Source organism: Columba livia, chromosome 5, assembly GCF_036013475.1.
Source record: "Columba livia isolate bColLiv1 breed racing homer chromosome 5, bColLiv1.pat.W.v2, whole genome shotgun sequence".
Classification (NCBI taxonomy): Eukaryota; Metazoa; Chordata; class Aves; order Columbiformes; family Columbidae; genus Columba; species Columba livia.
The window spans coordinates 49,925,843-49,953,081 of NC_088606.1; the positions used below are offsets into that span (position 1 = coordinate 49,925,843).

General features: G+C 50.2%; 1 protein-coding gene and 1 long non-coding RNA gene across 3 annotated transcripts; both read left to right on the top strand.

The window, feature by feature from the left end:
- Positions 1-672: 672 nt before the first annotated feature.
- Positions 673-20,136, top strand: RASSF7 (Ras association domain family member 7). Of its 2 annotated transcripts, XM_065065060.1 has the most exons (6): positions 676-812; positions 14,510-14,663; positions 14,892-15,796; positions 16,797-16,965; positions 17,589-17,699; positions 20,034-20,136. In XM_065065060.1, the coding sequence occupies exons 2-6, from the start codon at positions 14,561-14,563 to the stop codon at positions 20,063-20,065; spliced, it is 1,320 nt and encodes a 439-aa protein (XP_064921132.1). In that variant the 5' UTR covers positions 676-812; positions 14,510-14,560; the 3' UTR covers positions 20,066-20,136. The 2 variants fall into 2 exon arrangements, with proteins under 2 accessions (XP_064921133.1, XP_064921132.1); XM_065065061.1 differs by lacking the exon at positions 16,797-16,965 and having other exon boundaries at positions 673-812.
- Positions 20,137-24,302: 4,166 nt separating this feature from the next.
- Positions 24,303-25,995, top strand: LOC135579605 (uncharacterized). The gene is made up of 3 exons (XR_010473059.1): positions 24,303-24,459; positions 25,604-25,734; positions 25,819-25,995. It is a non-coding gene; the product is annotated as an uncharacterized LOC135579605 (long non-coding RNA).
- Positions 25,996-27,239: the final 1,244 nt, after the last annotated feature.

Below are 27,239 nucleotides of genomic sequence, written 5' to 3' on the forward strand. Positions count from 1 at the left end.
TCTGTGTGTTTGAAAGGTGTTTGAAACCCCCAGCCAGCTGGAGGGTGTGGGGCCTGTGCCCACCTCCTAGGCCAAGCCAAGCTCTTCCTCTCCAAAAAGCGTTGTTTCCTTCATCTGACCTGGGGACCTGTGGATGGGGCAGAGGCTTTTAGGTAAGGCTGAGTGCTTCTAGCCAGGAATGAGCCCATTCACATGGCCCCTGCAGTGCTGTGAGCTGGTGATAGAGAAGGACAGTGAAGTTTTGCTTGGTTTAGTTTTAAAAAGGGAGAATTTAAGACTTTGTTAAAAAACCACGATAACAATTTAAGACTTTTAAAAAAAAAAAAAAAAATTAAGAACTTTTTAAAAAATTAAAGGAGAACTTAAGACTTTTGGGGAACAAACAAGATTTTAAGAGATCTTAAAAAAAATAAGGAGAATTTAAAGCTTTTTTTTTTTAAAGGAGCATTTTTGAACTTTTTTTGAAAATAATTTAAGATTTTTTTTAAAAAGAATAAGAATTTTTTTAAACTTCTTTTAAAAAATGATAATTTGAGGAAAATAACAACAACAAAAGCCAAAAATCCCCCACCAAACCAACAAAACCCGGCACCACACGCTACCCAACAGTCTGTAAGAGCTGAAGCGCGGGGGGCGGGGCTCACCTGGCGCGGGGGCGGGGCGGCGGGGGGCGGGGCGCTGGGAGGGGGCGGGGCGGGGGCTGCAGGTCGCCGGGGCTCCGCGCTGCTGAGCGGGGCGGTGGGATCGGGCCGGAGCGGTTGCCGTTGGCGGGAGGAGCCGGAGTTGTGCTGCTGTGGCCGAGTCGGCGACAGGTGAGTGCGCACCGGGGCAGTGGGGCCAGGCCGGGCCTCTTGGCGAGAGGCCGCCGGCGCTTTGCAGCAGCGGGGTGCGGCGCGGCCCTGCCTGCAGCTGGGCCGGCACCCTCGGGGAGGGTGGCTGCTGCTGCTGCTGCTGCTGCTGCGGCGGCGTGGTGGCCGCTGGCCCCGGGTCTCCCAGGCGCGAGCCGCCCCCGGGACAGTCGGCGCCTTGTCGGCCTGGCAGGGCACACCGTCAGCGGGGGATGATCCCACTATTTTGGGGCTGCACAGTGTAACGACCCTCCCGGGTGTGCGGAGTGAGGCAGGAACGGTGAGGAGGTGACTTGGGGGCAGAATGCCTGCAGAAACTCCAGATGCCTTAATGAGAGCCCAGGCAGGATGACTGGGAGTGACTTTTGGCACTGGTGAGACCTTGAGCCCCTTTGCCACCTGCCTGGTGCTGTGCTGGTTGTGTCCTGGTTGGTCAGGCTTTGCCTCCCAGCTGCCTGGGGCACCCTAGCAACACCTATCACCAGCATGACCCACCCAAGCTCTGCCTGAAGGAGCAGCATTGCAGTCCCACTTTGCACTGAAAATGCTGTCCAGAGCCCACACTGGAGGAGCAGCTGAGGTGACATGAGTCTCAGCTACCCATTCCAGAGGCCTCACTGGGTGGTCTGTACCCACAGGGCAAAGCTGTCCCTCCTCCCTTCAAAGTCATCTCTGGCTTCCTGAAGAGAGGGGTTAAATTCCTCGACAAGAGCCTGGCTCCTTGCTGCATGCTTCCGATGCCTTCTGTGAACTATGCCAGCAGGTTGTTTTGTAACTCCACTTGTGGCCCGCTGCAGGTGGGAGCACAAACTCCTCTCCCTGTTTTTTAGCCTGCCCTGCAACAGCACTTCTTTATTGCACATTAAAAACCCAGTTGCAGGTTAAAAAAACAAATGCAGGTTTTGGGGTGGTATTGCATGGAGGGAGGGGTCATGGCCACGCACTCCTTGTTCAAACAGAGCAGCTGACTCCAGCACAGCCTGTGGCACTCCTCTTGGGATGGCTGGTTACAGGAGAAATTGGGAAGAGACAGGTGGAAACAGGTGAGAAATGGTCTGAAGAGGCAAGACAGGAGTTTTGGCTGCTCCTCGCAATAAGCCAGGGCTGGCTCCCAGGGATACCGGTGCTAATGGCATGCTTGCAGGCCCTGGCTCAGTGCTTTGCTGAGACTTGCCAGGCAGGTGCTGGGTCCCAGGAATGTGTGGCAGCAGGAACGCCAGAGCTCAGCTGTCCGATGGTGGGACGCTGGATCTGCCTGAGATGGGGCAGTGGTGCTGCATGTACCCAGCTACTCCCATTGAAGGGTAGTTGTGTGGGGTTGCACTCCTCATGCAGCAAGAATTGCAGCTCTTCTTGGGAAGAAGAAGGAAAAATGCCTGTGTGCGCATGCTGTATCTGTAGTGGTTATGAGCAGGAAGCATATCTGAATGCCGCCCGCTTTCCGTAGTGAGCAGTGCCAGTGGTGTCTGCTCCAGAAGGGGCTGTGGGGAAGGGGACATGCTCTTACCTTCTGCTGGTGCTGTTGGAATGCCAGGAATCCTCCTGCACCCTGGTTATCTTCTGGGAGAGCCTGAGCAGGCGCCTGGCCTCCCTCTCCGCATAGCTTTGCTAGTTTCCCCGCTCCCTCTTGAAAGAAATAGCACGGAAATCAAGAAGCCCTCCAGAGTGCATACATCTTCCTAAAGCCTTTCTTCTACCTTTTCATAGAAAGTTGTGAGGCCAAGGAGCTTGCAGTGCACTTCAAAGCATTGAGCGCTGTGGGTCCAAGGGTCCTGCGCTCTGAAATTTCCTAGCAAGGGCATGCCAGTTGCTTTAAAAAATAATACTCTTTGCAAATGAATATGAGAGATATGGGAGTAAGCTCTGCCAAGGGCTTGAAGCGGGGTGGGGAGGGGGGGTGCACCTGAGCAACAGCCTGACACTGAGATAACAAAACAACTTAAGAACAAAGTCTGATTTATTTTGATTTTTTTTTTTTTTCTTATGCTTAAGAAAAGTGAGTTACGGCTGTGGTCAGGCACTTGGTAGCTTTGGATACCCACAGGCCCCAGCAAGCGTGCTAGGGAGCTTGCCAGGCTTGACCAAACCTTTTGGCAGTGGGCAGCAGCTGGCCGAAGCAATGCACTGACAGCTGTTCTGAGTCATCCCAGGGTGCTCTGTTCCCTGCTCTTTGAAATGCAACTTGATGAAAAAAGGTAATGTGATGTAATTGCTGAAGATACAGGGATTTACTGCACCAAGGCAAACAGAGGAGCTTCTGTGCTGAAGTACAGAGTGTTTCAAAAGGACAGACCCAGTTTGAAATCACTATTGCTTTGAAATTGGATCCATCTTTTTGAAACACCCTGTATTTTGGGGACTGGATGTAAGAGGAAGGTGGCTGGGAGCTGGTCTGCTCTGGCAACGTGTGTTGTCTGTGTCTGGAGTGGAGACTTGTGTCACGGCTTGTCTTCACTGAAGCCATGTGTTGCAGAGAAGTGTTGCTTCAATGCATCTGCTTGTGCCCCCCCTGGATCATCTAATCTCTGTTTTTCAACATCTTTCTACCCTGCCCTGTTTGTGTCTTCTGCTACGGGAAAAACTTCCAGTGGTGTCTTGGAAGTGACCCAAGCCCATGTTCTGCTGTATGTGTTGGGGGGGATGATGCTTTGGGACCACATCCAGAGGAGGGGTTGATCCTACCTGCCTGGGAGCCATGATGTGCATGCCAAGGCTTCGTAGCAGGATATTTCCTCAAGTTGTGTGATGTCAGGTGCTGTGGTGAGCTAGGAAGAAGTCCAGGTGCTGCTTGATGATGGGTTGCTCTGTGCCTGAGTTTAAAGTCATGAGATATGTTTTAAGTATTAGCTCTGTGTTCATGTGTTGTTTTTTAAAAGTATCCTATTAAGGGATGTTCCTTGATCTGTCCCAACTTGTCTGTGCCCTTGTAAACCTGTGTAGTCAAATCAAGGCATAAGCGTGTCTTCACAGCATGTTTTTAACAAAATCCTATTATTGTAAATGATTGCTAACAATTTGATGTCCTGCCATTTTTCAGATGCCAAGTTCATGAGCTTTTAAAAGCAGCTGGTTATCTGGCTTTTTGTGGACTGCATTCAGCACTTTCTTGAGGGCTGGGGTGCTTCCAGTTGCCCCAGGCTAGCCATGTAGAATAACTCGTTGCTTCAAAAAAAGAAAAGGGGGGGGAGGCAACTTCTTACCTAAAGACATGGGTGGGTCAGCCCTGAGCTGGAAACTTTGGGGCAGTTGAGCACTGCCTGAATTTGGAAAAGTTTCCTCTGCTGCAGTGCAGGACCTGCTGGAGCTCTTGGTCTTAGGAGCCACATGCTCAGACTTCCCCAAATGCCTCATGTGTACCAGGAAGACTGGTGATGGGATGCTACAGTGCTCTCACAGCATTTTGGGGTCCAGCATTCTCCATGTTAAACCTAGCACTGTGCTCCCATTCACAGGGACTTTGGAGGCACCTATAGGAAAAGCACCCTATAGCAAAGCGGCTGAATCAGCAGAGAAGCCCAGTGAGCAACAACCTCCCCTTTGCTCCCTGTTTTTCCTGCCAACCTGGAGAAGCCATTGGCAAGGGTGAGAGCACTCAGCTAGTGTTGTGTAGTGAGGGATTGCAGGGAGGGCATTTTTTAGCGTTCTTGCTGGTTTGATGATTCCTGCTGGGAATATTGTTTTTCTTGGGAGACACAAGTGTGCAGCAAGGAGCTGGTCTCTGCCTCTGCATGCTAGCCTGTGATGGATGGTGGTGTGCAGCAGGTTGGATGAACAGCACAGAGAATAAAGGTGAGAATAAAGATGGATTGTTTTTATTATTATTTTGAAGGCTTTGTGGTTGCTATTTTCACTTGCTGAGTTTTATTTATTTTCTTTTCCAAGTTCTGGCAATGTTTGGAGGTGGCAGTGCTCCTTTCTGCAAAGAGCCAAATGTACTTGCAGTGGGAAGGCTGAGTGGGCCAGGCAATGGGATTTTATCCTCTTTGCATGTCGTGATCAGTGCTGGCTGGTTCCTGCTACATGACTTCCCCTGCTTCTCTGAGGGACAACATGAGCTTGATAAATTGTCAGAAAGCAGCTGGTGGTCTCCTTGGGCTCTTGACCAATACACCCAGGTCTTTTGCTTGGGCTCTTGACCAATACACCCAGGTCTTTTGCTTAATGGTTTGTGCCTGTAGAAAATCAGGTGTTTCCCAGGTTTGCTCTGAGGATATCTCTCCTCCTTCTCACTACCCTGATTTCTCTGGAATGGGGCTTTCTCAGAGCATCTCATCGAGTCCTTGAGGTCCCATCATAAAGGGGTGGCATTGCGAGGCTTTCCCAGGGCTAACCCAGCCCAGGGACCAGGTTATACCACGTCATACCTGGTCCAAGGGGTTCTCACCTGCCCCACCATCAGTGGGGAAAAAGCTGTATCTGCACAGGGATTTGTACTGCGGAAATTGTTGCTGTATGTTGTGGTGGAGTTTTTTGGTTGTTTTTTTGTTTGTTTGTTTGTTTTTAAGTCCTTTTTCATTGCTCTTTCTAGTCTTTTAAGAATCTTACAACTCAACACCTTATGTTGTGAAAGGACATTTGCTCTCCCACTCAGGCAGGGAAATATCCCTGGGATACAGGAGTTGATCCACTAGAAACAATATCGCTTTGCATCTTTGAGATGCTGCATGCCAAAGACTAGTTGTTCCTCCAGTCTACTTTGCCTCAAGTAACTTTTTGAGTGTTCTAACACAGTTTGAGGATTGCTTAGATTGCGATGTTGGACTTGGTGCTCTCCTCTCTGAATTCATTTGGCTTTTTAATGACCTCCTAGGGAGTATAAAGAAGTTGAGGTAGAAGGTTCAAAAGGTGGAGTTTCCTCAATATGATCCTAGGTGAGCATGAGTTGTGTGAGGATTAAGCTCCTAAATGCTGCTGAAAACCCAAGATTTTTGTTATTGCAACTCCCTCTCCATGCAGGTGGGAGGGCTAGCACAGTCCCTGGCACTGGTTCCCATCACATCTTGGTCCTTCAGGTATCACCAAGTGCCAGCCCCAGCGTTTGGAAGGAGGACACCTATCTCTGGAGGGAGAGATGAAGCCCTTTGCTGGCATTGAAATCCCTTCAGCCAAAGGTTCACCACCACCCAGCAAGGATGTTTTGGGGACTGAAGTTGGTTATGCAGCCATGATCTTTATTGCTTGCTGAAGGATGGTGACTTGTACACCCGATGGATGGCCCTTTGCATTTTGTTGCCAGATGGGGGATTGAGGTGCCTCTCCAGAGATGTGCATCCGTTTTAGTGCTTTAAAGAGCTTATTATCTCTGGATGGATTCAGGCAGGGATTGATAGCACCTCCACCTAATTAATCATGTGTCAGGTAGTGTGAAAGCAGAGACTTCTAAAATACCCAAGTGTTTTATCAAAAGTTTCAGCCTGGATTAATTCTGGGTGACTTGTTTGACTCTGCATCGCTGTGTGTGTGAGAGAAAGAATGGAGCCATTTCAGCTCTTGGCAAATGGTCATTAAAGGCCTTTCTAATCCTACGAAGTTATAAATAAAGGTATGTGGCAGCATGCGCCTGCATATTCATCAGTGCATCCTCTCCTATGGGACTCAGCAGTGCATCCTTGGCACATCGCCACTTTCCAAAGCAGAATCAGAAACTGCGAGTTATTCTGGAAACAGAAAATAAAATCTAGAAGGTTTATCCCCAGTTTTGCATTTGTTAATTACTGTCTCCCCTAGGATGAGAGTTGGAGTGGAAAGAGGATTGCTGGTAGCTGATGATGGCTCTTCTGAAGGAGGCTGGAAGGCAGGTTGGGGGAGAATATATGTAGTTCATTTGGCTTCTTCATGTCCTTGGTCCTACTCAGAGGAGCCTGATTTTTTTTCTGTAATCGTATGAAAATTACATCCTTGATCACTTTGAAATGAGACAGGGAAGACAGCAGGTCAGTGCCTGTCTCCCCTTGCTTTGTGGATGGCCAAAGTGCATCTTGTCCTCTGGGCTGCACTGGGTGAGCGTTATGAAGAAGCTGCACTTTGAGGGTTATTTCTGGATCTTCTGGAGGCATTGAAAGAAGTAGCTTGTTGGTTGGGTTTTCGTTGTTTTGGTCTTGACCTTGGAGGGGGTGTAAATTGGAAATCTGGAGGAAATTGAAACACTTTTCCTTCTCTTTGGCTGTGGAAGAGAAAGCAGGTACTTCGGGTACTTCAGAGTATTTCAAAGGCTTGAACTGGCTTTTGCGTCTCCGGATTTGCAGCATTCCTCTTGCGTCCCGTGTGATGAGAAATATAAGCTGTTTTCTGACTTGAGGAATGGGCTGCGTGTAACAATGGAGGAATATTCACAAATTGCATCATGCTTTCACTGGTGACCGCTGCGGAAGACGAATACAGCAGAGATGCTGGACCTGCTAGCAGATGCGTGCCGAGGTTGTGTTGCTGTGCAGATGATCTGCCAAACACCACTCAGAGCTTGGCTTTTAAGAGCTGGATTGTGAGTCACCCCCTGAAAACAAACAGGCATTTGGGCATCCTGGTGATGCTGTGCTGGGGCTTGCAGCTGTACAGCAGTGCCATGACAGCCAAAGAGCAAGCACCAAATAAATGTGTTTTAAAATAAAGGCAACAGTTTACGGAAAAAAATGGGGGATGGACTCAACCCTGAAGGGTTTTCAAGTCCAACACCTAATCCTCAAGGCTGATTTTGGCCAGACTAGATTTCAAGGAGACCCAGCCTTTCCCCTGTGCTGGGAGCTGGACACGAAAATACTTCCCCAGCCTCTCCTGGGCTTGCCATCTGGGCGAGTTAAATTGCTCAAGAGAAAAAGGAGAGTTGTAGTGCAAGAGCCTTTCCTCTTTCCCCTCTTATCTACACATTGTTGCTGGTTTTGCTTCACCCCCTTGAGAAGAAACTATGAAATTATTCTCAGCTGCTTTAAAGAAGTTGCACTTCACCTATGCATCTGGGATTGATGGCAATGGTTACAGCAATAGCAGGTGCTGCTAACTAATGTTTCCCTTGCAAACCTTCATCTTTATGCCAGCCTTGCCATCTCTTCTGCCCCTGTGGACAGTAACCATTAGTGCTGCAAGGGAGAAATACGATGCATTAAGGTGAACATGATCCATCACTTCCAGGCTGAAATGCTGTAACATGAGTGTGTGCGGGGGGGGGGGGGGGGGGGGGGCGCACTTTTAATTTATAATGAGCTTTTGGTTGGTTGTTCATCTGCAGGTTGGAGTGTCTAGTAAAGACCCCTGAAACATTGTCACTACCCATAATCCTTGATGTTTCAACATGGCTCTGAATGATAGCTTGCCATGGCCACAAATCTTGGCTTGTTTGAGAGGGGAAAAAATGTTCCGCAGCTTTGTCCCAGTGCTGTTTTTGAAAGCTTTGTGTGGGTCCAGTGCTGTAGCAGACCAAAAACTTGGGTGAAAGAAATGGTGAGAGAAATCCCCATAGGTGGAGCTGGGATGGGGTGAGCTCTTCCGTATCCGCCAGGACGTGAGCCTCCCTCCCCTAAATCCCTGTTGAAGGCTGTCACCCTGAGACCTGATGGATCCCTGTTACAGCCCTCGGCAGGATTTGTCCCTGGCTTTTCCTGCCTTGTTCAGCAGCATCCAGCCTCACCAGTACACCCCAAGCATGTTAGCATGCGTCTGTAATTTTGGGGAGGAAGTGGAGCAGAAAATGTCCAAGCCTCTGTTGTGCTCTTAATGGGGAGGTGCTGATGTGGTGCTTATGGCTCTCCAGAAATCCATCTCTTTGGGCAATTCCTGCAAGATCCTACTGTGTGGGACACATGCCCTTTGGGGTGCCAGGGGACTTAGGTGGTGATCTGTGGCTTCAGGACAAGTGATGCTTCATCTCTTGAGCAATGCAAGTGCCATGGAACTTAGCTTTTCTGGTCTTGGCCCTTCAATCTCCTTTGGGTGCAAAAAGCCTTTGAAACATAGACTTCTTCAGATGCCAGGTGTACATCATGCATCATAAGATGCCACCAGCAGAAGCCACTTGCTATCAAAGTGCAACAGAGCCCGGGGTGCATGTGGGCTGGGATCCGTCTGCACGTTTCTGGTAAAGCTGCACCTTCAGGGTATGTTTGCAGTGGTTTTCCCTGTCCCCAGCTGGGGTTTCTCCAGTGGAAGGAGGAGAGAAAAGCAGAGTCCACAAACCCTTCATGCAGTTTTGAAATTACTGATTTCAGTAATTTGCTAATTTTTGGAGTTTGCTGTCAGGCATGCTATGGCAGAGCAGGGAGCTGGACAGGGCATGATTGGTGGCAGACTATTATGGCCACCCCTAAATAAGCCACTGGGGTGTAAATTAGAGCCCTATATTTGCTGTTTTCTTGCTCTTGGGTGCTTGCGGCTGCCTTGCATAAGAGCTGGTGGCTTCAATAGGTTTGGGGGGGTGAGTAACACCTGCACACCCTCCCTGTGATGGCAGAAGGATGAAGAGCTGCCTCCCTGGGCTGTGACCACTCTGGTAAGACTAGTTTGTCACCTCTTGAGCCTGTTTAACCCCTGTTAGCTCTTTGTGCTGGGATGAAGTAACTCATTTGCTGCATTGGGCTGGAGCCCTGTGCTTGTGTCCTGCCCCCACACTGCAGGAGAGGACAATGACCTCTTTGGTGGGTGGTCCTCTTGGCTGCTTTGCACGGGGCCAGGAGATGGTGTCTTTTCAGGATCCCAGGGCCAGCATCCTCAGGTTAATCACGGCACTGTGGAAAGGTCCTGCACCACATGGCTGCAGGCAGGGCCTTGCCTCGTGCTCCCTGCTGTGGTGGCAGTGGCCATTGATGGTTGCCAGAGTCTGCTGCATGGACAGCTCATTCAGAGCTGTGCGTGATCATTTCCACCCAGTGTGGGAACTGCAAGACTGGGAGCTTCAACCCTTGCCATGGCTAGTCTCTGCCAAGCATTGGACCTGTCAGTGACATTAACCCTTCGCTACAGCCTCAACCTTTGACTGCAGCATCAGCTTCTGGCCTGGGATGGACATGGGATGGAAAACCCAGCAGGGCTGCTCTACCCCTGCAACACCTCAGCCAAGGACAAGTGGGGCTTCTCCAAAAGAAGGACCTGAGGCAGGAGTACACTGTCGATGGGCTGGACCACACGCAGTCCCCTCCAACAGGAGGGGATGAGCTCCATCAGGTGGCTTCAGTTCTCTGTGGATCTCCTCCATGTTGGGTCACCTCTCCATACCTGAGTAATGGGGAGGCTTCTGTTCCACCAAAGGGTTTCAGCATGTGGGCAAGTACCATCTCTTCCCTTTGGTGCTCAGGAGTTGGGGCCAGTGCTTCTGGCAGGGCGGGACCTCCGGAAATACTAAATAGCTTCTGGATGTGTCACTGCAGCAGCTGATCTGGAGCACTGAGTCACAGCACTCTGGCATGTCACATGGTGGCACAGGGCCACTCCTTACCTCCCTTCGCTGCTTGCTCTTTACTCGTGTGTTGGCCTTTTTTCAACTTGTGTGTCTGCATGCACCTGTGATGAGCATCCTCCCCCAGCACTGGGGAGGAGCAAGAGAGTTGGGTTCAAAGCAGGAATAAAATGATCAAGAGCACACCAGCATCTGCCTAGAATGCATCCAAAGGGATGCGGAGCCACTGGTCCCCATGAACACCTTGGTCCTTCTTCGCAAGTACAAATTCATAATTCGATAAAAATGTGTTTTTATAACCTTACCTCCAGCCCAAACCCTGACTCAAAAGGCTAGTCTTCTGACTTTTTGCAGTTTTAATTAGGCTTGCTGAGAAGTTCTCCCTGTGCCTTTGCTCTCCTGTCTGCCCAGCCCCATACCCAGCTCTCTGCAGGGAGCGGCCATAGTAAGAGAAGAGAGCAAAAACCCCCCAAATGGGTGAAACCTCAGCACTGGCATGATGCTTACATCAAAACTTTCATGCTTGTCCCAGATGGTACTTGCTAAGAGCTTGTTAAATAGAGGGGTTTGGGATGCAGCGGGATTTGGGTTGCAGCTGGCCTTGATGTTAGGTGCAAAATTGTTGGTTATTTTCCTACCATTTTTTTTGTGTGTGTGTGGCAAAATATGGGAGAAAAGCACAGGTAAAGTGTTTGCAGTCCTTGGCTGGAAGGTGCTGTCTCGGCTTTTAGAAGCCCCTGTGGGGAGCACCAGAGCTGTCCCTGCAAATCAGTGGTGACCCTCCCCTCTGCAAGGAGGGTGGCTGGCCAGTTTTCTTGGCTGGATGTGTGTTATTTCAGGTCCAAGGAGATCACTGAACCCTTGCAAGTCCTGGCAGCTATCAAGATGGCAGTTTGCAGGAGCTGTGCAAAATGTATGTCCTCCCTCACATGCAGAAATGCTCCTTCATCTCCTCTTCCTTTAGCCATTCGGCTTTGGGGAGGCTGGGAGATGGCAGTGCCAGGAAACAAAATAAAGCTGCAAGATCTGAGGTTGTTCATTTTTAGGTTTGGGGGGTTTAGTGGGGTTTTTTTGATTTTTTTTTTTTGTTTGGTTTTTTTGTTTTTTTTTTTTTGTTTGGTTGGTTGGTGTTGTTTGTTTTTTTTATGATGGTTTGGGTTTTTTTTGTGTGTTTTTTGTTTGGTTGTGGTTTGTTTTTGTTTTTTTTTTTTTTCTGGTTTTGTGTGTGTGTCAGCATTTGAAATTCCAACTTGTTAGGATATTTGTTGAAGTCATTGTATGAGTCATCCATACCCTCAGTTTTAGGACTCATCACATGGGGAAGAGAGCAGAAAATTAGTCACTCTGTTAATAATCTGCTTCCAATAAAAACGATTTAGAAACCCATAGTGGAGAGAGGGAAATAAAAATAAAATGGGAGCAGCCGTCACACATCGTGGTGCCCACAGCCACTTGCTCACTTCCCTGTGCTGTTCTTGGGGCAGTTGGCAAGTTGGCAGGGCCTGACAGCTGCCTGCACTTCTGGTTCATGATCAAAGTGACCACTTAGGACAAATATAAACAGAGGCAGGTGGAAACTGGCCTCCTGCTGAGAGGTACTTCTTCCCCCCAAAAAAGGCCTTTTTTTACTACCTGGTGATGTAACAGATGCACCTACTAATTAAAGCAGGGGGTGGGCAGTGAAGCTTGGGGAAAGGGGGGTCATATTTGCAAGTGGTGCAATGAGACTGCCCCTCAGCTGCTGATTTTTTTTAGCAGTGATGGTAAAGAGCTGGGAGGTGCAACAGCAGAGGTGATGCTGGAGGCAAGGTGGACATTTTGGGGTTTATTGCCTGGTGGGTGTTTTTTTTGTTTGTTTGTTTGGTTTTTTTTGAAGCAGGGTGAGGCTGCCATGGTGGGATATAGTCGGTAAGATGCCACGTGTAGTTTGTGGTGGTCTGATTCTGCTTTGGGAAGGAATGGGGAGGGTAGGCAGAGGAAAGAGCAACCCCCAGCCCTATTTACCACCCCGTTGCAAGGGAGCAGAAAATATCCTGTATCTGGCAGCAAGCTGGGGATGGTGACCCCCAAAAACCCAAGCAGTTACAGTGAGTGGTCAGTTAACAGGGACACCTGCACTTGCAAAGATTTAAGGAAATAATAATAACAGTGATGGGATTTTGGGGTGCTGGAAGATGTGACAGAGATGCAGTGGAGAGGAATGCACTGGCTGCTTTTTAGGGGGGGTTGCCCCAAACCAGAAGAAAAGCTGGCCACCACCACTCACAGTTTTTGGCAGTGATGTGCTGTGTGCTGGCTGCTGGTAAATGATTGCCGGAGTGCCCAGTGGAGGCGGGGCTGGAGATTAGTGCCCAAACAGGTGCCTAGGACTGGTGTGGCCGCAGCCATTCTGTTCCTGCACCCAGCATTTGGCAACCACTGGATTTTTTTCATCAGAGTGAGACTGTGTGGCGTGACTCAACCAGTTAGGTTATTTTTTCTAATTTATTTTTAGGCCCCCAGCCTCCCTGCAGGGTCAGGGCAGGGGAAGCTGGGTTCAATGCTAGCCCGGTTCGATGCCAGCTGGGTCCTTGGCAATGCTCCCCAGGATGCGTTGCCATCCCAAATTTGGCGTTAGAGTGCAGGGCGGGGGGGGGGAGGTGTAAGGGGGCAGGTCAGTGGCTTCGGTCCGAGCTGGGTGGTGCCACAGCAGCACCTGGACTTTGCTCTGCGCCGGGCCGGTTGCAGCCTTGAGTGCACAGGGTGGGGGAAGCAGTACCAAACCCCAGCCTTGAAATTAAATTGGGCTACACCTTGCAAATTTTAGTGGTTTTGCACTCACAGAGAGATCGGCTGAGCCCAAGGTGCCCTTCACCCCCACCTGGTTTCCCCAGCTGCCCAGCCAAGGCAAACATGAGCCAGCATCAAAGTATTTGTGGCAGCTACTCTGTGCCCACATTTCTGAGGTGGGAAGGAGGGTGGTACTGATGGGACCCAGCACTCATGGGGAACAGCCTTACTGAACTGTATCTTCCCCGATTTCTCCTTGCCTTTCTGGCACCATGATTAAAATCCCCTCATTGCTGGAGGCAGGAACCTTTAAACCCCTGCTTTGATTACTCAAGCAGGCAGCAAAAAGTAAGCAAGAAGTGATGTTTAACCCAAGATCAAACTTTCTCGCAGCCCAGCTGCAAACTTGGGAGAGCTGGAGCTGACGGATAGAGACTGACCAGCTGCATTAGTTGGGAAAGTAGTTTGGGATCCTCTGGACCAAGGGCCTGGAAATTTCCTATATACATTCTTCTATCAGGAGCTTTCAGACAAGCCTGATGCTAGAAAAAACAGTGGCATACTGGGGGAAAAAAGATACATCTTTCTTTGCACAGTGTTTGAAAACACTATAAGCTCAAATATTTGAGTTCTTTACAGCTTGTGCTCAATTTTATTGTTGTTGAGCTGCTAGAAGAGGCAGGAGTTGGGTGCAACTGAACTAACAGGTTTTATTTTAAGACAGGAGAAGTAACTGCCATGTGTGAGCCAGACTGGGCCCTGGTGTTGCACATAGCATCCCTGGGGAGCCCAGGCTTCGCTGCGGGCATTTGTGCCTGGCTCCCCCTCCCAAACCCCACCTTTGGTCACGTTTTTGTACAGAAAGGGGCTTTATTTTAATTTCTTAATCCCTCTCTGGTGAAGTGAGATGGAGGTAAATAGATTAAAATGTGCATTATCTGCACCTTCTTTCAATATCCCGTTGTGAGTGTGGGCAGCTGGCAGATTCTCCGCCTTTTCCAATATTGTCTGGAAAATCCCGTGGTGCCGTGCTGCCAAATTGTCAGATAAATCACAGTGAAAGTCCAGCAAACCTACTAAAAGTCTGCGCTCCTGGCAGAAATAACCTGGGCATCTTCTGGGCACCACGTAGGCACACAAACCATTTCTGCTATGGGAAGATTTATTTGGACCTGCTGCCCAGACTACAGCAAAAGATAAAATCTTGGGTGTTTGGTTGGTTTGTTTCGATTTTTTCGGTTGTGTTGGGGTTTTTTGGTGTTTTTTTGGGGGGTTTGTTTTTGTTTGGTTTTTTTAGATGAACGTCATTGTTTTAATAATATCAACAAAAAATGCAATCTATGTGCAGGTGGAGATGCAGAGATGGGTGGACAGTGGCAGTGGGTCATTGCTTGGGCTAGGCATTACAGGATGCTGGCATTAAAGATGATGTGATGATGCCATTCCTAAAGCATCTTGTATTCCTTGTTAGTGTCTTGAGATGAAAACCTGATTTCTTTTCTCCCCTCAGGCAGCCTGTCCTGCAATGAACCAGTGTGCCTGAGGCCTGGTAGCCAGGGGGATGGAGCTGAAGGTCTGGGTGGATGGAATCCAGAGGGTCGTCTGCGGCGTCTCAGAACAAACCACCTGCCAAGAAGTGGTCATTGCCTTGGCACGGGCTATCGGTGAGCCATCCCCACCTGCTGGGGGTATGCCCTTTGTGGGTGGAGGCATCTGCTGAGGGGATGCCCCATCTGCAGGTGCTTCCTGGGAAGAAGAGACCTTTGGGTGGGTATGGGTCCTACTCCAGGGTGGTGGGGATGTCACCAGCCACTGCCTGTGGCACAGCAGCCTTGGCACATCACTGCTGGCCATGGCTTTCCCCATCTGAGGTGCTTACCTCCTTCTGGCAGGTCAGACAGGCCGCTATGTGCTGGTGCAGAAGCTGCGGGAGAAGGAGCGTCAGCTGCTGCCGCTGGAGTGCCCCTTGGAGTCCCTGGCCAAGTGTGGGCAGTATGCCAGTGATGTGCAGTTTGTCCTGCGGCGGACGGGCCCTAGTGTGGCCGAGCGACCCTCCTCAGAGGGTGCTCCCCAAGCTCCTGAGAGGACGTTCATCCGGGCCAGCTTGCCCATCAAGCCCAGACCTGCCAGCACGGATGCATCCCGTTCCCGGGAGCCAAAAAAATCCATGACCTTCAGCTTGGGTCCTACAGGCTCCAGTGATCCATTTGCCATGAGCCGCTGGAGACACCAAGTGCAGGAAGGGATGGACTTGGAAGGCCGTGGAGTCATCCAGCCCTCCAAGGAGGAACTGTTTAGGAGGGTGCTGTGGCAGCAGGAGCAACTGCATTCCTTGGAGGCCCATGGTGTCACTCTGGAGACGGACCTACGGCTCTGGGAGTGTGGCCGGTTTGCTGGCCAGGAGGATGAGATCCTCTATCTGGAGCACCTGGTGCGGAGAAATGAGACAGAGCTGGGCGAGGAGGAGTTTTGGCAGAGTGAGCTCTGGCTGGAGAAGGAGTGTGAGCGGGAGCGGCAGGAGCGGGTTAGGAGCCTGCGGGCCAGCCTGGAGGAGTACACCCAGAGGATCTACGAGCTGAGTGCCCAAACCGAAGCCCTGCAGGAGGAGATCCAGTGGGAGATGGCTGAGAGGGCCAAGAGGGGGAAGGAGACTCCTGTACCCAGCCCCACAGAGCTGGAGGACATGGCTGCCAAGATGAAGAGAGACCTGGAGGCCAAGGTCAAGCAAGGCACCCAGCTGGAGAGCAACCTGGCCAGCGTGGAGAAAGCCCTAGAGGAAGCCGAAAGGAATCTACAGGTAGATAAGATGGGGTTGAAAAGCCCCGTGTGGTGGTGGGACCTTCAGGTGTGGATGGGACCAGTTTCTAGTGGCATGAGGCTAATGGGTTGAATGGGGTTGGTCCTGCCCCACCTGGCCAGTGAGCCTGAGGCTGGGTGCATGGAGATAGCTCAGCAGCAGTGGCCACTTTCAGGGGGATACCACCTGTCTTACCCAGACAGTGCAGAGTCCCACACCCATCGCTCTCTGTGCAAATTGCGTCTGGGCAGGGTCTCCTGCTGGCTGGTACATGGGGAGCACAGCATTGCCCCACTCCAGAATCGGTGATGTTGCTGAGCAAATGGTGCCTATGAAGGGTTGGTGGGTGGGTAAATGTCATCTTGGATAAAGGAGTCATGGAGGTGAGTAGCGTAGGTCCCCATGGTGCCTGTGCATGAAGCCTTTGATCATGCAAGCTGTACAGGGGCTCAAGCTCATGGCAGGAGGCTGTGCGGTGTATTGATGGCAGCCGTGGAGCTGAGCCACAATGCCCCCGCCTTGCCTGTCCCAGTCTCCAGCATCAGGGTGTCCAGGCACTGTGTGATGCCTGCCCTACACCCACCGGGTCCCCTTCAGTGGAGCAGAAGGGAGAAGCTTTTGCCCAGCCAGGCAGTGGTAGCTGCCCTTCCCCACGGTGGCCATGCTTGCAGCATCTCGTTTTGAGCATCTCGTTTGCATCCAGCATCTCGGGTGGCGGCCAACATGTGGTGACCGCTTGCGCCCTCTTGTGGAGACAGAGCAAAGCAGATCTGTTCCCAAAACAAGGCCTTCCTCATCCCTGGCCCCTGGGCACCCCGCTTCCCGCAGGCCCTCGTAGAGGGGCAGCTAAGCTGTGGTACCCCCGAGGTCCCCTCTGCCAACTCTGGCAGAGTGAGCCTCAGCTAGGGGAGGAGCCCTGGAGGATGTCTACCAGCTGATTTTGGAGCATGGGGGGAACATGCAGCTCACCCTGTCTCCCCGCTTGGTGTGTGTTTTGCAGGCCCAGACCCAAGAGCTGGAGGAGTTAAATAAGGAGCTGAGGCAGTGTAATTTGCAGCAGTTTATTCAGCAGACGGGGGCCACGGTGACCGTCCTGCAGGCCAGGTCCGAGGAGGACGCCCAGCCGGAGCCGAGCCCGCGCGAGCTGCCAGCCTGCCGGAAAAACGGAGGTCAGCATGCTGCCGCTGGCTCGGCCGCGGGGGCTGCTCCGCGGGACCCCTGCCCACTCACTGCCTCCCCTAGCCAAGGGGTTTGGCCCCAAAGCTAGCCAGTTCTGGCCTGACTACTGAGGTTAGGCAGCAGGATGAGGTTTCAGTGCTGGCGTGGTGGTCACTCACCACCCCACGGGGTCTCTGAGGTTTGCCAGCCTTAAGGCTCCTCCCTCATCTTCCCTGTTGAAGCCACAGGACTGCTCATAGCCATGCTCAGGGGTTGAATCCTGTGTTGCTGCTTTTGTGGCTGGGGCAGCTGTGGGGAGCTTTCCCTTGCAGCATTGCTTCATGCCACTACAGAGGCAGCAGAAAAAAGCAGGCGTCCGAGAGTCAGCATCTTTGTGTTTCGTGTGGGAAGGGCAAGTGTGGTGCCTGGGGCCATATCTGTATTCTTGAAGGGGTGAGAGGATGTGGTGGGAGGCTCTCGTGGAAGGGGATGGGGGACAACAAGGACCCCGTTGTTTCTCTTCCGGAGCACTGAGAGGATGATGGGGCTGCCCTGCAGCACTGTATTGGCTGTGCCCAGTGAGCACAGGAGGCACGAGCCTGGCCTGTACCAGGTGTTTTTTCCTATCCTGTAGGTTTTCCTCTCACCACCAGCACTGACTCGCCTCCCCGAGCCAGCAGCAAGCAGCTCATCGGCCATCCCAGGACTCTGCCGGAGCCCCTGGTGTCCAGCCTGAACCCCGAGGGTGCGTACGTCCCAGCAGGCCTCAGGAGTGCAAGCTGGGATGGGGAGGATGCATGGGAAGAGGGGAGAGGCTTTTGCTGCCCAAAATGGGGTGAAGAGAGCAAACGTGTGCTGGAAGCAGGAGGCCGGAGCTGTTCATAGATGCCATTAGAAAGAGCAAATCTTACACCCTGGCAGCCTCCACTCTGCTGACAAGGGCTCGCATGCTGGCAGTCTGGCTCTCCACCCTGCTGGGAGCTGGGGAGCATGCCACTCATCTCTCCTGTGGCCCCACATCCCCTGGGGCTAAGATCTTGCTAAGGTTAAGATGGGGAGTATTTGGCTCCCATCTTTCACAGGAGTCACTTATTCTCCATAGAATCATAGAATAGTTTGGGTTTGAAGGGACCTTCAAAGATCATCTGGTCCAACCCCCCTGCTATGAGCAGGGACATCTTCAACTAGATCAGGTTGCTCAGACCCCCATCCAGCCTGGCCTTGAATGTTTCCAGGGATGAGGCATCTACCACCTCTTTGGGCAACCTCTCCCAGTATTTCACCACCCTCATTGTAAAAAAAATTATTCCTCATGTCTAGCCTGAATCTCCCATCCTTTGGTTTAAAAATGTTACCCCTTGTCCTTTCATAACACACCTTTCTAAAATGTCTGTCCCCATTCTTATTAAGTACTGAAAGGCTGCAATAAGATCTCCACAGAGCCTTCTCTTCTACAGGCTGAACAACCCCAACTCTCTCAGCCTGTGCTCACAGGAGAGCTATTCCAGCACTCTGATAATTTTCATGTCCCTCCTCTAGACCCTCTCCAACAAGTCCATGTCTTCCCTGTGCTGAGGGCTCCAGAGCTGGATGCTGTAATGCAGGTGGGGTCTCACCAGAGCAGAGTAGAGGGGCAGAATCACCTCCCTTGACCTGCTGGCCACGCTCCTTTCGATGCAGCCCAAGATATGATTTGGCTTTCTGGGCTGTAAGCTCACGTTGCTGGGTCATGTCCAGTCTCATCCACCAGTACTTCCAAGTCCTTCTCCACAGGGCTGCTCTCAATCCCTTCATCCTCCAACCTGTATTTATACTGGGGGGTTACCCTCACCCAGGTGCAGGACCTTGCACTTGACCTTATGAACCTCATGAGGTTCACATGAGCCCACTTCTCCAGCTTGTCCAGGTCCCTCTGGATGGCATCCTTTTTCCTCAGTCATGTCAACTGAACCACTCAGCCAGAGGTCATCTGCAAACTTGCTGAATGTGCACTCAATCCCATTGTCTGTCATGATTAAGATATTCAACAGTACTCGTCCCAGTGTACCCCTGAGGGACACCACTTGTTACCTGTGTCCATCCAAACATTGTGCCATTGGTCACTACTCTCTGGATGTGACCATCCAGCCAGATCCTCATCCACTGAAAAGTCTGCTTATCAAATCCGTCTCTCTCCAATTTAGAGAGAAGGATGTTGTGGCTGACTGTGTCAAGGTTTTATAGAATTCCAGATAGACAGTATCCATAGCCCCTCCTTTGTCCACTGATGTAGTTACTCCATTATAGAAAGCCACTATGTTGGTCAGCCAGGACTTGCCTTTGGTGAAGCCATGCTGGCTGTCCTGAATCACCTCCTGTTCATCATGTGCCTTAACATAGCTTCTAGGAGGATCTGTTTCATGATCTTCCCAGGCACAGAGGTAAGGCTGACAGGTCAGTAGTTCCCAGGGTCCTCCTTCTACCCTTTTTAAAAATGGGCGTGATGTTTCCCTTTTTCCAGTCATCAGAGGCTTCACCTGAGTGCCGTGACTAAATGTCATGGAGAGTGGCTTGGCAACTACATCAGCCAGTTCCCTCAGGACTCTGGGATGCATCTCACCAGGTCCCATAGACTTATGTATGTTCAGGCTTCTTAAGTGGTCATGCACCTGATTCTCACAGTCAGAAGGGCTTTGTTCCCCCAGGCCCTGTCTTGCAGTTCATCCACTTGAGGTGTGGGAAGAGAGCTTGGGGCCTGGTTCACCCAAAAACCTTTTCCACTTCCCGCAACCCTTTTTGCATCTTGCACCATGTTTTCAGGTGCACCAAAAGTAAGCTGTGATGTCCCTGCCCAGTGTAGCAATACTGCCTGCATCCCCTTCCCACCTAGGACACCATCCCCTCAGCAAAACCCTACTGCCATCCTTCTCACAGCCCAAAACATCCATCCGCATCTCACCAGATGCTGCAGCATCTGCATCGTCATCTTCCATCCCAGGCTTTGCACTTGCATATGTCCTGTTTCCAATTCCCTTTTTTTTTCACAACCACTCACCTGCCATGATGAGGTTGCTCAGGTTGTTTTTGTCTTGTCTTACAGTGGTATCAACCAGACAGAGCATCTGGAGATAGAAGGGCCCAGCCAGTGGAGGATTGATTGCCTTGCAAGTGTAACTGTACAAATAAACCATATTTTATATATATATTTATTTTTTACTCCTTTATATCATGAATGAATGTGGATGACCAGACAAGAGTATTTTTACAGACTAAAATCAAATCAGAGACCAATGACACAAAGTGACCCTCTTCACCTGTGGATGGATGCAACCCTCTCATTCTACTTTATTTTTTTAAGTACTTTCTGTATTCAACAGAAAACAGCAGTGCTCTTGTTCCATGTAGCCTCCTCAAAAAACCCATCATGTATTTGGAGAAGTCCTTGCTCCTTTGACTAGGAGAGCAAAGCTGCCATGGACACCTGCCTGGAACCTCACCTGGATGGAGCAAGTTAACAGGTTTAACAGCATTTTGCTGCAGCAAATGGAGCCATGGCAAACAGCCTCTTCACTGGCCATGGAGGAGGCACAAGAGTAGCTTTAAGACAAATTTTATTATTATAAGAAACCTGTAGTAAAACCCCTTTCTCCATGGTGCCACAAACCAGGTTTCAAGGGAGCAGGCAGCACACGGCAGGGGCTTATTTTGCTTAAATCCACTTAACTTTTCAACCTGTTTTTAAAATTAAAAAAATCACGGAACGACCCCTTCCCTGGTGACAGCACAGGTAGGAAGCAGGACCAAAATGTACTTGGTGATGTTTCACTGTTTTTTTGGTTTTTTACTTGATGGGCAGTAGTTACTCTCAGTTTTTATTCATCTGTCCCAGTGTTTTAATTGCAAAACCAAATAGGTTTGGGGAGGGGATGGGTTTGTCCCGGAGGTCCCCAAGCCTGTTTTCAATGCATCGTATGCCAAAAAAAACAAAAAAAGTGACTTGGGCACAGTGTTTGCCATAAAGCCCTGCTTTCCACATACAAGTGTAATTGTGTGTGCTGCGGTCTGAATTTTCAATAAATCTTTGGGGAAGGAATTAAGCAAAGTGAGTATGAGCGTGCTGTTGTGGCCTAGGGCGAGCCACCCCACCAGCTCCTAGTCCAGTACCCAACGGGCACATCCAACCAGCTTTCATACCCCATGGCCACCTTTTTAATTTCTAAGCCATCTCTTTCCACTTGCTGTATTAAAGCTATAAGTATTTTATGACCAAAAGCATCTTATGCACATGCTCTTCTTCTTTTTTTCTTTTTTTCTTTTCTTTTTTTAAATCGCAAAGTGCTTTACAGCCAGCAGATTAAGTGTGTCTCCAGTGAGAGGGTGGACATCTCTGGGATAAAACATGGCAGCATTTTAATAATGCACAGCAGCAGCTCAGAGTATTTTAGGACAGGAGGCGAAGAGAATGGTGCTTAGCTGCAGATTGGAGCAGGTAAGGAGGAACTTTCCATTTGCCTTCAGGCCCCTCTGTCTGCACCTGGATAACCACAAACCAGATAGTTGGCTCTTGCTCTCCATCAGCATCTTCCATGAGGCTCTGCTGGGCTCTCGTCCTCAGGGATGTGCTCCTCTCAAAGCCAATGTTCAAGGTGCCACCACAGTTGAGCAGGTTGTTCAAATTATATTGAACGGTTAAAGTTTGCTTTGTTGGAAGGGTGCTGGTGGAGCTACATCTCTGGTTACAACTGGAGAGCTGCTGTAGCGGGGAGGTGCAATTTCAGAGTTGTCTTTTTTTAACTGAGGGGAGGTGGTGGGTAGTCCCTGCCACCCCTTCCCCCTTAAATCACGTATCTTGGGGAAAATTAGTTAAAAATACGTTTGCTCCATACAGCTGTATCAAATTTCTCTCCTGCTTGCTTCCTTTTTGGGTTTCTTGTGCTCATTTTTTGGACTCTCTTGCTTTTAAAACGAGACTCCACCTTGCTAAGAAGAGAAGCAGAGGGTGATGGAGGTTGTAAAGAGCATTTCAGTGCTGCTTGGTAGAAAAACACCTAAAAAGTGGGTTCAGAAAACCTGCTTGCCTTGGACAGGGCCAGATTTTTGGGATGTTACATGAAGTCCTCAGCGTGTCCTGAAAACTTACCCCTGGAGGTTAAAAACTGGATCTTTCATTTTTGGGGATACATTTTGCTTTCTGCAAAATAAATGGGAATAAAGTGGAAAGGGTCATCACTTATAGCACTTCCCACAGGGAAAAATGGGGCAGAAAGTTAATTTGAATCTCTGATTTTGGCATGGGGTTTTTGCCTTGCGCTTATGTATTACTTGATTATTGTTTTTGCACATTATTTCTGTTTAGCCCTTATCTGATGGGCTAAACCAGCACCAGTCTTTCTTGGGGGTGAGGGGAGCATGGAAATAAGGTTTTTAAAAATGTATATCACAGCAGATTAGATCCTGGAGCTGGTGCCACCTGACTGGGATGCAGGATTTGGAACTGTTGCGTGGGGTGGGGGACAGTGTAACTCAGCTCTGTCCCCCACTGTGCTCTGAGAATCAGGTGTGGAGTTAGGGAGAGCACCGTAGCCAGGGGCTAACTTTTTTCAGTGTCACTTTGCAGATTTTTTTTTTTTTAATGTCCTGTAAACCATCACCTAGCTGCTGCAAAGGCAGTGGTGTTTCCTAAGGTAAAAAATCAGTTTGATGAACACCTCTCATCCTGCTGTGGTGGACATCATGGTCTGTGGAGAGGCATTAACCAAACTCATTTATTACCTTAGGAAATTCCCCACCTGTGGGTGACCTATATTCCTCCCAGCACAAGGGACATGCAATGGCATGGCAAGCATGCAAGTCCCTGCATGTTAGTTAACTGAGCAAGGCTCGATACCCGCTCTGGCTCCCATGCCTTTCCACTTTTATCCACTCTAAAGGCTGTGTCAATAATACATTTCTGCCATTGAATATTTTATTGATGGTTTGACTTTTTTGCTGCTCGCAATTCCCATTTCAAGGCTGCATGATTGTTCCTAATTAAAATTTTATGCCCTGGGAGAAGCCTTCTTGCTACAGTGGAGATGATGCTGTCCTTTTCTAGGCCACTACAGAGCAATAGGAAGGAATTACTCATTGTTACGAGATTAAAACAAAGCAAATAAATGATTGGTTTTTTTCCCTTAAAAAACAAACCAAAAGCCCAGTGTATGGCACATACTGGAGAGGGAACAACTGCCTCACAGGCAAAGCAGGGATCCAAGTGTACCAGGTGGCTCAAGGATGCTGTGCCTGGGTGAGCAGAGAGTTGTGTTCCTGTGTCCCTTGGACACTATGGGTACAGCTTCTTTCCCTGCAGTGAGTGGGAATGGGCTTCAGGGCTTCTCCCTCCTTGGATGCTTCTCACTGCCAGCTCCAGTGCCACCCAAAAAACACAAAGCAGAGGATATATACCTGGTCTGTTTTTCACTCATGAATAGTCCCAGCATCCAGAAATCTGCAAGCTACCTGCAGGCTCTGTCAGCACAAGACACTATTCAGGGGAGTAATCCAGCCACCTCCAGCCTCCCAGGGGCTCTTCTTCTCTCTGTACTACCCTTGTTTTTTTAATATTTCATAAGAAAAATAGCTCCCAGCTTCTCTACCCTGGACTGCGTCAGCTTGTTAGGCCAAGCATCCTTTGCAGATGGTGGTCAGAGCACCACTGCTTCCCCAGGCTAGTATGGGTTCTCAAGGGCAGCACAGCTGCATACACTTGAAACATTCCCAGTTTGCAGTCATGGATTTGTACAAGTTCTTCAGTGTTTGGGTTTGGTTTTTACCCCCCCCTAAACTTTACCTAGAGTGCTAGAAGCATTTGTGCTGTCTACCAGCCCCTGGACTTGGCAAGCAGCTTCAGCACCAGTTACATAAGGAAACGTGTGAATGACTGGAGGAGAAAATGCCTGTTGGTTGTGCTCTCCAAGTGGTGTACAGATGCTCTGCTGCTTGCTCCTGGGTGCACAGCTCCTGCAAGGGTAGTTGACTGCAGATGGAGAACATAAACTATTTGAACTGGCATGCGTGTCTGTGCGGGAGTGTTGTCTGCTTTCCCTATGATGATTTCCCTTCCTCTGTCTCAGGGTAAAGACTGCATGCATTCTACCTTACCCTGGAAAAAAAAAAATCATGAAGCACTAGAGGAGGCCGGGAAATTTTCTTGTTTATGGATGAGCAAGTTTCTCTCCCAACGGAACCTCCTGCCAGCAGAATATTTTTTTTTTTTTTTAGGATGTATTATGTAAGTCCCCACTTGCATTTAACCAACTGCCTTCTTCTTAAACAATTTATGTACTCCTATTTCTCACAGGCCAGCCTGCTCCTTCAGCAAGGTTCACCACATAGGACCTGCCACTGGTACACATTATAGACAGAACACGATAGGCACTTCCTAGTATGATGCTTGAAGCATTAGGCCTGTTTACTTCCCTCTGCGAAGCGCTGAAACAAGAGAACAAAATCTTTGAGGAGCACAGAAAGTCCATTCAGCTTAACAGGTTTGACATTCAGCATCTTCCCCTCCTGTAAGGCCCACCCCTGCCTCTCCCCAAAAATGTTACGGCACCAGTTCTGAACAAGAGCTTTTAGCACTCTAGCTCCTCTTGTTACCCGGTTAACTATCACCTTACAAATCTGTTTATTAGCTACTGAAGAACATGAAATTAAGGGCCATATTAGCCCTGGTGCATTTTCTCCTAACTTGGGAGCACTCCATGGCTCTTGGGCTAGGGCAGGGGTGAAGGCACTGATGCTGGAGTTTCTGCTTGAGGGATAAGCAGGTTGTGCCCCTCTGCTCTCCTTTGCAAGCCACCTTCACTGGCTACAGAGGCAAGAGATGGGAGGAATGGGGCATGCAACGTATGTCAGATACATCACTGAGAAGGCACAGTCTTCCTCTTCAGCAGGTCTGGTGCCCTGGATTACACTAATAAGCACCCAAACACTGGTTTTGCACTATTTATTGAAGACTTCAGGTGACAGCACAGCAGGTTAATTTTGAATCATGCCACAAGAATGTTAAAAACAGGAATTGAGCCGTATGTTCCCTGCCCTCTCCCCCCACTTACTGGAGACACAAAAAAAAAAAAAAAAAGAGGCAAAACCAAACAAACTTCACTTCAACCCCTTGCCTTTGCTTACTGAACAGGATGATTCCTTAGGTAGTGGGAAGCTGGAAGTGTTCATACCACAGTGCTGCTCACCAGAACTGGGACAAGTCTTGCCAGGTGACCCACAGAGCTGCTTCTGCCAGTGGCATCTCCACGGGTTAGTCATCAGGCAGCACAGTCCCAAGCACAGGGCAATTTCTTCAAAGAGAAACAAAGTGCCTTCATTTTCAGATACATGTTTGTTACCTGTGCAGTAACCTATGAAACAGGGTGGTAAGGGGACTGCAGAGCTTCAGTTTTAGCTTGCAGACACACTCATACACAGGTGTGTTCTGCACCAGGTTCCCTGCTCTCCACATGGCTACATTATGCTCCTGCCTGCTCTGGACCAGCAATAGAAGATGCTGTTGGTGTAGCTAGGGAGGGGAAAGCTGTGAACTTGTTCTCCCCCCATTGAAAAAAGACCCATTTGGCTTCTGAACAAGTGTGATAGAAGCGTCAGTAAATTCAGGCATTTTTCCTTTCTTTCCAGCATGTTTGAGCACCCTGGACTCAAGCAGTCTGTGTGAGGCACAGAGGGCGCTGATTTTTCTTGTGGGAGAGCTCCTCTGGGATCCAGAGGGAGAAATGACAAAAGACCACAGCCAGGAAAGATGGGGACAGGTAAAATTTCTCTGTGCAGAGGACTTTTCTCTGCCTCACATGTAATCAACTACTTACTGACCAAAGCACTGCTGATTCCTTCAGATCAAGCCTTTACAACAGTCCAGGGCTATATGTGAGCAGCACAAGCAAGAGGGAGACTACCTAAGCCCTTTCAGGGAACCTCGGCAAGCTGCAGAGAATCCTATCTCATTATTATGAGCTTAAGCTGCTGATAAAGTTGTGCTACAGTTCAAAACAAGACACTTTTCAACTACCCAGCTTCTTCACCAGCCCAAAAATCACAAGAAAACACTTTGTAAGAGAAGCAATCTGCTTCGTCACTTCCTCCGTTTCTAGTGAGAGCCACCCTGGGCAGCTGGAGGAATCCCTGCCCAGCTTGCCTTCCTGTTCCTCGGTACCATGAAGTCAGAGTCCCCAGTGACAGCACAGCACGATCGCATAAGGCAGCTCTGCCAGCACCTGGCCAGGACTGAGGGTCCAAAAGAGCCCTGGCACAAGAAGTGGAAAGCAGCAAGCAAAGATGAGGGATGGGATGGGAAACAGAACAGCAACAAAAAGGAAAGTGAGGCTCATTTTTGCTTTTCATTTAGCAGACTAGGGAGTCTCTCTTTAAAGGTGACTCATCCAGGGCAATACCAGGCATGGCTTCTTCTGTTAACACACCCTTGGCAATAGCAGTTCAGTTAGTTACTGACTGGGTATCAAGACATCAGCAGCCAGCATGAAGAGCCTCTTTAACTTGCTACAGAGTCCACTAGCACTTACGCACTTTGAGGAAGAGCAGAGAAGGAGAGAGGGGGGGCAAGCCATCCCTCCTACGCAACTTTACCACCAACTCTTCACGTCCGCGAGCCACCACAGCCCACTCGCTCACCTCCATTGCTGCCAGACACACCGAGACCCACCACAAGAAGCGTTCTATCTTTTCACATTCCACCGTGCAGCACGGCGCTACCGACTGCACGTCGGGGGTCCGTCAGGCCAAGGATGGAAAGCCGCTGGAGGCAGGACAGTGGCGTTGGATGGGGGGTGAGTCCTTTGCATGCCGGAGCCCCTCACCTGGGTAGCGGGGCGCCGTAGCGTCGAGGCATGGCTCCGCGGAGGCGAGACGGCCGCACAGCGATGTCCGAGGAGCAGGTTAGCCGCTGTCACACGCACAGTGGAGTCGCCGAGAGCACAATGTGCGTTAGTCAGTGGCTCACCTGCTCCTGGAGGGTGACGGGGGGCGGCGGGGCCCACCTGCAGCACAGGAGACACCGGGCAGCGTGAGTGATGGGGCGGGGGGTCGCGCCGTGCCCGGGCTCCGAGGCGCGCCTCGGCACGGAGGGCTGCAATTCCACGCACCCACCCGCGGGATATGCTCCCTCGTGCCGCCCCGGGGACGGCGGCACCCCCTCCGTTGCCGGGGCGGGGGCGAGGGAGGTTCTCTCCCCGTCACGGACGCTGCTCACCTGCGCTCCCACTGCTCCACGCTCCCCCCGCCGCCGCCGCTGCCAACTTCT